Source organism: Syngnathus typhle, linkage group LG13 (genome assembly GCF_033458585.1).
Source record: "Syngnathus typhle isolate RoL2023-S1 ecotype Sweden linkage group LG13, RoL_Styp_1.0, whole genome shotgun sequence".
Classification (NCBI taxonomy): domain Eukaryota; kingdom Metazoa; phylum Chordata; class Actinopteri; order Syngnathiformes; family Syngnathidae; genus Syngnathus; species Syngnathus typhle.
Genome location: NC_083750.1, coordinates 6,009,588 through 6,021,862, shown reverse-complemented (window position 1 = coordinate 6,021,862; position 12,275 = coordinate 6,009,588). Strand labels below are relative to the sequence as shown.

At 41.9% G+C, this 12,275-nt stretch overlaps 1 protein-coding gene across 5 annotated transcripts in view; it reads right to left on the bottom strand.

Annotated features, from left to right (window-relative positions):
• The window catches only part of zswim5 (zinc finger, SWIM-type containing 5), a 28,810-nt gene that overhangs the window by 9,234 nt on the left and 7,301 nt on the right, over nucleotides 1-12,275 (bottom strand). For all 5 annotated transcript variants that reach the window (XM_061295162.1, XM_061295158.1, XM_061295160.1 and 2 more), the window contains exon 2: nucleotides 187-374. In XM_061295162.1, coding sequence (XP_061151146.1) covers nucleotides 187-374 — 188 coding nt within the window. The remainder of the gene's footprint in view (nucleotides 1-186; nucleotides 375-12,275) is intronic.

Genomic DNA, 12,275 nt, shown 5'->3' with positions numbered 1-12,275 from the left:
TGCAACATACACACAAGTGACACAGGATATAAATATGTCTCCCGTTTTAGTTAAGTCTTTGTTATGTGTGCCTGACGAGGTGTGCTTTGTTTGTCCAGCTTCCGTTTACATTGCATTGTTTTGGTTTTAAAGTTGTTCCACCTGTTCAGAATGTCGTCTTGTAATTGGCTTATGTGTATATTTTACCTGTTCAGGCTTGCGGATCCTGTACAGAGATAGCGCCACCACGTGGGCGCAGTAGAAAATATCCCGATTTCCACAGCTACAGGTGACAGAGGTAATCTTGCAGCGATCAAAGCTGATGGCCACCTTGTGGGTGACCTCTGGTTCCAATGTGGTGGCAGGTTCAGTTACCGTGCCACTCAGATGAAACCCTGCACAAGAAAGAAGGTAGACAATAGAATAATTAGTTGGCGTCTTTTTTATTGTGATAAAGAAATAAAACATCTCCACAATAACTTAACATTTCCCCCTCACTTTTATAGTTTTAGAAATAACTTGTCTTGAGGCTGTGTGTGATGTTATAAGGGAAGAAACAAGGGCGAACCCATAAGCAGTAACTTGACGCCACATTTAAAACAGACGGCGATTGGTCACATTTGTATTGTGCGTATTCGTAAGATGTGTACAAATTAGCCTTGACCTCCGGGCTTTATCTAGACCCAGACAGCAAGAAGATGGGGAGGGAGGAAGCGGGAGTAAACTGAAAGGCAATGACGAGCTTATTTTGGGCCGTGGCAAAGGGAAATGTGCAAAAATCTTGTTTTCCCAAACCTACACACGCCCAAACCATAACAGGACCCAACCCCCAAATCCACCCCCACAATTAAAATCTGGGGTATGAGCCAGCATGGTACAGATGAATAATAAGGGCTTCCTTAAGCCATCTCCTGGGCAAAGTCCCTCAACAGGCTTTCCTTTTCCCAACCAAATGTTGTAAGCGCACACACAAGAAAGCTGTCACACCCTGCGATACAATCAACTGAAAACATTATGGCAAAGAAACGGTGATAAGAAAAGATGGACAGGAACAAACAAGAGCTCAGAGGCTTGCACCGTTTTCCAGTAATTTCACCGTCAAAATGATATCATGTCTTCAATAACGATATTTTAATAATGACAGTGACAATCTTTTCTTTAGCACACCACTTTTCCAACTCGTTTGTGTCAAATAAGAGCAGAGCCTTCTTCTCGACAGAAAGAAAGACGAGACAGAAAAGAATGGCCATGAAAGGAGAGGCGTGGAGTGAAATGAGGAAGTATCTTGTTTGCTTCGCCAACGGACATGACATAGCCTGTGTGCAATTCTTGCTCTCAGTCCAGACGATAGAAAACCTCCAATCAAGTTAACAAATGTCATAGCTTTAAACGACTTGCTATCAAATCCAGTGCAAGTCGAATGAGTGTGAATTCCTTGTGACCAGCAAACCATTTCGACCATTTTTGTGGAAGCTTCCAAACATTTCAAATGTGTTGATAAAAAAAACAAAAATACCAACGTTCACCGCTACTGGCTTATTGGAAAAAGATTCCGCTCGTGTTGTATGGACTCGCCATTTTGTAACCCCGTAGCTGGAGGGATAAGACTTAAAATGCTGGGGGGGGGGAATTAAAAGATCCGGAGTGACAAATTCAGATTGTTAAACTATTGTGTGTCTGAAACATGAAGCGTTTGTTGCTACCTCAAATTATACTACAAGAGCTCCCTACTCTTTCATGTGAGTGCTCCTCAATGTGCGGTTAAGAGAAACAGTGTGTCTTCAGCAGATGGGGATGCAATGACACTTGATTTAAAAAAAAAAAAAAAAGACGATGCTGCATCCGGCAGCCCGTGTACATGTACATACAGACATAAAACACAGCACACAAAACAACCTTTCAAAGCCTGCTTGCTTTTGTTCTAAATGCCAGGACCAAAATTTAGTGACAAAAAAAAAAAAGCCAGTGATATTCACAGAAGATATCATTAATCTCTCACACAACACACAGACTGCTATTTTGTTTTAAATTGCAGGCGGCAAATTAATTTCAATCAAAGGTGATTTACGAGTGTGCTGCATAGAAAGATGCAGTTAAGTCCGAAAGGGAACATACAACTCTGTGTCACGCTTTTGCTCTTGCGTCATGTGTGCTGCTGACATCTCACCAACAATTATCGCTGTGTGCTTTCAGTTCTCCACACATAATAATCCCCATTCACGAAAAACTTTTCGTTTCACTTGAAATAAAAAGTAATGCATATTGACATACGTCCAGAACGCATGAGAACATTTATGTCCAAGAAATATAGACTAGTAAGGAAACAATCAAATGTGAGCATGGAGTGGGGGAGTGGAAGACAACAGCCGCCATTGTACATCTTTCCATTGTGCATCCACAACTGCGCACACAGCGCCGCCATCTGTCACACAGTGAAAACCCCACCCACCCCACAGCAAGTCAACCAATGAGGAGGCAAACAATTGCTCATGCTCATAGGCCATTAACCCTAATCAGCTGGGAGAATGGAGCCGGGCGGTGAGCCAAAGTATATGTATGTGCACGCACACGCATCGACACATTTAAATGACAGCAGCCTTATTCCATTAATGCCTCCCCACAGACAAACCCAGCCCACTCATTTCAAATTCCAAATAAATAATTCATTGATTTTCCCCAAGGTTCCACAAAAATATGACACATTCCATATATCTCCAGCAAACTTGAATTTTAAAACCGATGCAGTTCACGCGGATTGGCGGGAATGCGCGCCGAGTCGAGGATGATGCTTCTCATGGCATGGGGGCAAATTTGCTTATTTGCCCGGTCGCTGGTGTTTGAGGACAGGGGGGGGAAAAAGAAAATCAATAATACAATATATTGTTGCGGCCCTCTGTTGGAATAAATAACCGATACACTGACAGTAAATATGGATATTTTTGGACAACACACTATCGCAAGGTGCATTGGTGCTTAATTTCTCTTTTTCTGTTTATGGGGTCGCTCATCCCATAGATGGGGGTAAAGTAGGTGGAATCAGTGGTTGCCCAAGAAGAACGGATGCTAAGACCCACCGACTCGTTGGCTTTTACAAGAAAGACGACGGAAAAACACTGGATTAAAGAATATAAAACCTAATTACCGTATTTTCCGGACTATAATGCGCACCGGACGTGCATAAGGCGCACCTTCAATGAATGGCCCATTTTAAAACTTTGTCCTTCTGTAACAAATTACTTTATAATCACAAAATAATGATCCATAGTCTCTTTGATTCATGATTCATAGTCTTCAGCGGGCCACTTATGATTGATTTCATGACACAATGCTTCGGGCCAGTTTAAATTTAGGAATTTAGTTCTTATATAAGGCGCACCGGACTATAAGGTGCACTGTCGGCTTATGAGAAAATTTTAGGTGCGCCTTATAGTCCGGAAAATACGGTAATGTTCATGGCATTAACTTGGGGGTTTTTTTGGGCTGTGTACTTTGCATATGTACTTGATTCTTTGTACACTATATCAAGTTTTGGCATAAAATGAATCCAGAATGTAATTTTTTTTTTTTTTCATTTTGAGTCATATACATGTCATGATATATCGTTTTAGCACAATTACCACCCAGCAGTTTCACGAGTGATGTTCAAACGTCATCTTTTCTTGGGGTTACCAAACGCACAGGAAACGCGCGGGACGAAATAATATTTTGTGTTCTGTTTGAACCCAGGATTTTGAGAGGTTGTAAATATGTATTATACTGCAAATACAATTATTGCGTGAATGTTTGCACGCTTCAGTCATTCCTTTATGATTTGTGTAGTAGCCAAGGACACACACAAACCTTGTCTCCCATTCTTCCTCCTTTAGCCCTCCCAGCTCCATGCCCTGGTATCCATCCCCCTCCAGCAGCAAACGTATCCCCTGCAGCCCTTCCCATCTCCCATCTGTTCTGACAGCTCCAAGGTTAACACAGCACCCCTTTTTGCACGCTCCCACTCACGCAGACACCCACATGGCCGTGTATTCAATCAGCCATCTATCTGTGCACAACAGACGTGCATATGCACAAATACACATCGGCCACACTGAATCATCTCCTCCCTCTGCCCATCCATCGATGCATCCATCTATCATTCAGTCACCCATCCCTTCCTCTTTGCGCTGTTTGCTGATGCGATAACAACCTGATTGTTTCATTTGTGATTTCCCAACAGCTCTGCCCCGACACGCACACAAACTCAGTAACCGCAGGGACTCATTTGTCATGTTTTCACTGAATTGATTACCTGATTTTCTCTTTTCTATTGCAACAGGGGAAAGTGAGGGGGGGGGGGGTGCTGGGGTTGGGGTTCATGGCAGGTTAATTAAGTGCCTTTCATCTTATGTATCAGTGTAAAAAGAAAAAAAAGAAAACGACCCAAAATACAGCTCTGGCGAAACAGGTGGAAGTCAGCGAATTGCCCACCTGACTGACCAGGTTAAGAATAAAAATAGTTTTGTCGTAAAGAACCAATATCAGAATGATATGACAGAGTGCTTTAAGTGCACACACACACACCGAACACACACCTACAGCTGCTTTAAGGTAAACAAGGGGTAAGTAAGGAGGAAGGTATGGCATCCTTTCCTTGCCTGCATCTAAGATTCAATCAAGGATTTTATCTGTCTAATTTGAAAGGAAGCCATACAAGCAGAGAGCCAAAGCAGCTCAATTCAAGACAGGCACACAAAGGACTCACTTGGTCAATTCAAAGCATTGTATTGTAAAAGGTGTGCATAACAGCATTGAATGCCACTTTAAGAGGAAATAGCTGAAACGCTGCTTTCAGCTTCCACGAGAGCTCAAAAGGTGCAGTCTGATAAGAGCTGCCATGCTCACACACAAACACATTGTGTAGAACGTGAAGCTGAACTTCGGGTGAAGATCAATCGAAGGACATGTGAGTGTGTATGCCAAAAGCTGTCCTTTTACCGGTTTGCGTAGATCCTGTTAACTCAAGGCTAAATAAATCCAGAGCCAACATTCATCTGCTCTTTGTTGGCTAGTGAAGCTGGGCTCTCTGTTTGGCTATCTTGCAAGTCCGGGCCTGAAAGTTCTCGTTTGCTATTTAAGTGACAACCTCGCAAGATATAAGACATCAGATTTTAGCCAGCTTCCACAAGAAAAGAACAGCCACGTGACCAAATATATCATCTCTTTGAACAACCGCAATTGACCGTGGGTCCACACAAGACCTTGACCACGTCATTTGTCGATAACATGGTCCATAGTGTCAAAGCTGTCGTTTTTGCAGACACTGGCTGACTGTAAGGTCCATAAGGCACCCATTTCTGGTCCGACAAATCAGACATCATGAAAACCATTATTTGAATGACTAGTGTCATTTTCAACTGCCGCATTGACGGCATGATGTCGTATGAAAAGTTAAAACTCATTTGTTAGTTTGATCCCCTAGTTTGGTGGAGACCACAAGAGTAGAACGCCACTGGTTACACATATCTACTGCCAATAATGAATCAATGTGGAACCGCGGCGTTGCACTACTGCGTCACTAGATCTGGGGTAAACAAGGTTAGGCACCCCTGACGTACACAATTTAATCTTGTCCCTGATTCTCACAACAACTTTGTCTGAGGTGCATGTTAAAAAGCTCTTTGCTGCCACGTGTTCAACTTATTCTCCTGGTTACTACAACCACCATGGATTTAATGAAAAAAGACCAAAATAATTTCCTTTTCGCATGGTCCCATTGAATTTGACTTGAAAGGCATGTAAAGAATGTGTATGTATAAATGGCAATAGTATAAAATGTGCACCTGACTACTGCAGTATACTGTACGCACATTAACAATGTAGTAATAGTACGTTACGTCACTGCCATGTGAAAAAAAAAGACAGAGCAGATAATTACTATTGATTTTTCAAGACACTCTTTACTTCCTCTGCAGCTAGCAAGAAAAACATTGGTTGTAGTTTTGTTCAATTTTATTTCCATTCAACATTTTGGTGGAACAAAAAGGTCATGACGTTTATGGTGTGGTGGGACCATCTGCATGTCTGAGGTTAGGAACCTTTCCACCTACGGATTAGACTCCACCCCTGCAGATCTGGTCATGGCGAGCTTTGCACAATCACGCATGAAATGAATCATTAATGAAATGTAATGAAAACAGCTTGCAAGCCAACATATAACCTGGAAATCCACACATGCCCTCTCTCACACACACACTTTCAAATAGGGGGTAGGGACTTCTGGTTGACTTCATCGAGCTCTCATCAAGCCCTGCCACCATATGGGGATGGGGCCCAAACCAAAGGGGGATTTGAGTGTGTGTGTGTGTGTGTGTGTGTGTTACAGAGACAGTATTAAAATGCACACAAAGGGCATTACCAAATCAGCTTGAATGCATTATGACGCCACTCTTGCCAGATTAAGAGGACCCCCTTTCAACTCATGTACCCTGAAGATGTGTTAATCTTAAAGCAGCTCGGGACACTGGAGCTTTACCACTGTAGTAATAATCACATGTTATTAGTCCACCATCTTTAATTTCCAGGTTTCTCTCCTTTGCTGCTTTCTTGCTTTGAGACACACGGAGGAGCTGACGTGGCAGACAGTCATGCTAGAGGTTAATCTGATCAAGTGTGTGCGTATTTCTCGCATCTTGTTGGATGTCAGCCATGACTTGGAGTTATCCTTCGAAGTCACTCAATTCCGGTTGTGTGGCGTTGGTTCGGATATCTCCAAAGTGACGCTGATGTTGCAAGGTGTCGGCGGTCAGTGCCCACAAAAAAAAAAGCGGTAATACAACAAATCAGTTTAATTGTTTAAAAAAGTGCCAGTCAAGTGATTATAAGGTAAGAATGGAAATGCGAGCTGAGTCGTCACAGCATACGCACGCCCAAAATAAAGTTGACATTTGTTTACATTGTTTTCATTTTCCCCAAGGGGGGCAATTTGTGTATTTTAGGTCCGTCATACCTGCAAAAGCACTGGTTCTCCTGTTATTTGACATTTTTGAGTATTTTTATCTATATTTCCATCTTATTTAGTTTAATTTGTTTTGTTATTTACGATCTTTTGAAGTATTTCTAGTTTCTTCAGTTTTCAGTGCAGATACTTTAAAACAGGAGATGGAAAAAAATAAATTGAGATATTTGTTGCCATATCGGCGCAGCCCTAATGTCAACTCTCACACAACGATTCAACAAAGAAGGATGCACACGCAGACGCGCACTCACATACACACACAAACACACACACACACAAACAAACACAGAAGGAACAAAGATGGCGGAGGCTGGTAAACAATGCTACACAATGCCGTTTCGAAGCCTTGAGTTCACAAAAGAAAATACTTCCAAATGCCTGGCATTCATTGAGTTTGTCTGTCACCCTCATACGAATACATAACTGCTAAGTGTGTTGAGAGAGAAACCTTGACAACATTCAATAGGGAATAGATATTGTTCCTCAGAACATTATTTCTCTCCACAAATTGCCTTGCAAATTAAATATTCATTTCACTCATTTTCACTACAATACAGATGCATCAGTTGGAGTGTGTAGCAAAAGTTTGTCAGCAATAATAAAAAATTAAAAAATAGTTATAACCAAAAAAAAAAACTATACATTTGCTTAAAATAGCCAAGGGCAAAATGCTATCTTAGCAAGCCAGACCCATTTTATATCACTCTAGCGCTGCTACCATTTATGGTTTATGATCAATAAATATGACAGGAAAGGATCACACCGATTTAGTCTCCAAGTCATCACAACAATGTGAAGTGGAATCCCCCTGAGCTAGGCGTGTTAAGCCTTCACGATTTGTTATGTTAACAAAAGAACCTTTGTCATAGCCGTATCGACAAAACCTAGCTCCTAAATCACCCCATAATTTTAGTGTGCATAGACCACAGTGGCTACTCCTTTTGTAAATGAACCAAACCAGGATTCAAATTCCTGGAAGAAAGCGAAAGAAAGAACTCAACACCAAATTCCTGCTTGAAAAGACTAAGTAAAGTGGCCGGTCATATTGGGTACGACGATATTTTGGAGTCTTTTGTGTGTCTGACGATTGGCGTGAGACAAAGTTATGAGTCAGCATTGATTGGGCATTATTTTTATTTCCCTGCATGGGCTTCATCTGACTCACTGGGTTGGTGAATGAAACCTGATGAGGAAACATTAATAGTAACATCATTAATGGTCATTTGAGCAAATTTGTTATTTCAAAGGGGGCTTTCATAATGGCAGTATTAAATCTGTACCTCTTGAGATTTAAAATGGTTGGTGACTCCTGCAACGCCGACTTTTTAAAAAAAAGATTTTGTTCCGGTACAAAACTACGCACGCGTGCACAGCATCTATCTATTGAAACTCACATTTCGAGTTCTCTCCCTTGATCAATGTCAGTCCCATAAAACATACAAACAAAAGCAAAAGGGGAAAGCAAGTGAAAGCCTCTTCACAACAATGTGTGCTGTGGGCTGAATACAGAACACAACACAAAACAAAAGTGTGAGTGACAGCCAACTGGCTTGGTACCACTTGGCACAGCCAAGGCCTGCTTGTCTTTGGCCTGACAATAAAACACACAGACAATGCCGCCCACTCTTCTCAGGTGTAAAGAAAAGCACAGCACTCAACACTTGAAACAAGTTCTTTTCATCAGATCTCAGTGAAAAGATGCATGACAAGATGTCCCTCCTTTAATTCTCGGAACAAAAAACAGAAAATTGAGACTCTGATGAGGGCTGGGGGGGAAACTGTAGTAGCATCCAAACATGTAAGATCAGCATACTGACTAGTATGACTAGAGATGTTTTTGGCCAGCTCAAACTGATCATACGGCAGCAGTTATCACTCGTTGTCAAAAATATTACTTTTCTGACAATACGACATAATAAAATGATGATGATATAATGGCATGATGATAATAAACTGACTGGCAATTTTATTTATTTGTCACTGCTGCCCAAAAATACAATACTGTTGTGCTTCTTTTTAATATGAGCTCTCTTTTTCTTTTTTTTAAATACACCATCAATATCACCGACCGCATAAAATCGTGATAACCATGCTATTGTGAGGATTATATTGTGATAATATCACATATTTGGATATCATTACCTAGCCTCAGGTGTACAGGGTGAGAAAGCTTCTTAACAAGTTGTGCTCATATGAAATAAGACCAAAGGGATGCAATGAAGGGCTTGTGTGAAAAGAAACAACCAGTACAAAAAGTGCAAGCGAGGGGTGGGGTTGGGGGGTTTGGGGGGGGGGGGGGGGTGCAGGCCGGCTTACTCAGCAGGAAGCTGTCTGCCAAGGCAGGAGTCAGGCGGGGGCCGAGTGTGATGTCTGCGTGCGTGTGCACGCATGCGTTATGTCTGTGTAACTAAGGAATATAGTGGCCACGTGCCAAACACAATGAACTGCAAAACTGGATGAGCGTGCGTGTGCGCGCCCGCGTATTGTGTTGGGGGGGGGGGGGGGGGGGGAGTATGTGTTTGCATTCCTTGCATGCATGTGGAAGACTGGATGGAAACAGCCCACTAAGTTAATAAGTGGTGGACAAGATAAGAAGAAGCAACTGAAGGCTGCTGTAAATATCAAAAGCCTTGAAAATTAAATGATTTTTTTTTTTTTTTTTTTAAAGGCCAGTTAAGTGGGGAAGAGGGAACAAACCAGTGTGGTGTGATGCTTGGAGCATTTGTGCTGCTTTTCTTAGCTCAAAAAAAAAAAAGCACTGGTCCCATCTGGCAAGGACACAAGCACAAAGTCATACACAGATATATAGAGCTATTGTCTTCAAAATGTGAAGAGGGTTAAAGGGGTTCTCTGCTGACTCCTGGGCACTTGGCACACTAATCCAGTTATCTATGTCCCAATAAGAAATGCATTCATGAAAAGAGCCGGCAAAGATGTTGCCCTGGAAATACTCTGCATGAAAGGCAAGTGAGTGCATACTTGGAGGCTCCTCGTGTCCCCATTGTTAACTGCCAAAAGAAAGTAAAGCAGTGGCACTGAGATGGTCAAGGTAAGCCTTGCATGGCCTGGCTTGGAGAAAAATGACTTATTCTCGCCTTTTAATATTAAAAGCATTCATCCATTTGTGCTGCCATCTATTGAGACGGTTGAAATGGTCACCTGGCAACAGTTTCAAATGTTAACATGGATGTTAAAGCCCTAAACGGTTGCATACGCCATACCGGACAGGCAAATGTTTCTCTAACACAACAAGCTTTTGCGTGTGTTGATATCAGGTGACCTCTGGGGAAGAGAATCTTGTGAAGAATCTAGGCCATTTTGATTAAAATTAGAGTGAATTGAAAAGGTGGACGGATGAAAGGAAACAATGGGTATTTGACAATGGCGGAGAGACTGATCATAGTCTTTGAGTATTCCCACAATGAAACACAAAAGGCCCTGCCCCCTCTAGAACCACCGGTTTCCAACTGAAATTGTCTTGGTAGGTGCGCCATGCTAAGTCTACGGTGTCCTGCAACAGAAGCAATTATGGGAACAGAAAAAAACAGGAGCATTTCAGACGTATATGCACAAATGCGTTCCATCAAAATCAGCATGCTGCCATACCCGGCACCATCGCACTGACACTTTTCTTGACCACCATGCTTGAAGGTCTCAACCAGACGGATCCTCATGACTGCTGACCACATTAATCATGGTGAACGTGTATGGGGGGGTTAGTGCACTTGACTGCTCCGATCAATTTGGCTTGATTCCCTTCTTTTCTTGGGGCATGCCCATCCTCCCCCATTGTAGAACACCTTGTAAACCCACTACCACCGCACACACACGCACACACACACAGACACAAACGTGTGATGAACTGCTGAGATTGTAATGAGGACCCTCCCTTCCCATTGGCTTTGAGCGTGCATGTGTGTGTGTGTAGATGTGTGTGAGCCAGAGGTGACAAGCTGCTTGTGTTTATTTCTGCATTTGCCTTTCAGCTCATTTTGCGCCTGTTTCCTTCCTTCACACCTTTAAATCTCTTTTCTTCTATACTTCACACTCTTGGTGTCTGTCAATTCTCACCCAACCCCCCTCCCCCCAAAAATATTTTGGTTTTTCATCATCCCTTCATGTGCTCAATTCTACAGTTATCTTACCATTCTTTTCTCCGAGAACGCATCCCGATGGGCTGTAGTAAAACAACCACTACAAAAACTCACAAAGTGGCATAATTGGCAGAGAGGCGTGAAAAAGACAGTGGCATGCATGCACACACACACACACACACACACGTGTGGAAATAACTGACGGAAACCAGAAACTTATAGATGACTCATACAGACCAACATACCAAATACATTTGAACGTGACTCATAGTGAAGTGGGGAGTCTAAACGATGAAGGGCTGACTAACATCTCCTTAAACCTTTTAAAACCTGGAATTATTTGTTTTTAAAAGCACATCAAAACCCAAATATGCCCTTATTTGGGTATGTCAAATGTCAAATAAGACGGCCTGGTTACCCCCTTTTCGAACCCAAATCACGTCTGGTGTAAACTGCCGATCGAGTTCCTCCTTCAAACGAGTCATTGTCTTTTGTTCTGTGTGAGCTCTTGCTATATCTACAAGGAATCTTGTAATGCAGGAAGTATCTTCCTCACCATAGCTAGCCAAACCTGAGGACATTTCTCATTTTCACACTCACCCAAGCAGATGTAAACAATTATGGCGGAGTTCGGAGATGGGGCAAGAAAGCACACTTTTGGAGCAAGAGGCAAACAAGTTTATTCTTTAACAAGTGTAAACGTGTGTGTCATGATGTCTGTGCGTGTCGCTGTTTTCATATTTAAGCAATATTTAAATGTGAGTAGACTTAGTCCATATCTAAAATAATAATAAAAAATACATAAACAAAAATGATAAAAAATTAGCCTGAAGAACTTAACCAAACGGTTTTGGAAACTAATATTTTCTTTCACAGCAGTCATTTATGAGCGCTTTGGTCACTCAGCCATTCAGAGAGTGACGGTGCAGCACACACAATGACAATTTACACATGGATAAAAACGGAGTGGCTAAGGCTTATTTTCATTTATATTAGAGTGCATGTGAATGAAAATGGCACAAAACAATGCAGTCACACCAGCCCACCAATTTACTAATGCACACAGAGGGAAGGAATCACCATAAATGGAGATGCTGTCTTCAAGGAATACCATTGTAAAGCTTTTTAATCCAACATGCGCCTTTCTTATACAAAATGAACTAAAGTAAATGTAAAATAAAAAGACCAAGACAAATCAATTCCAATGATAA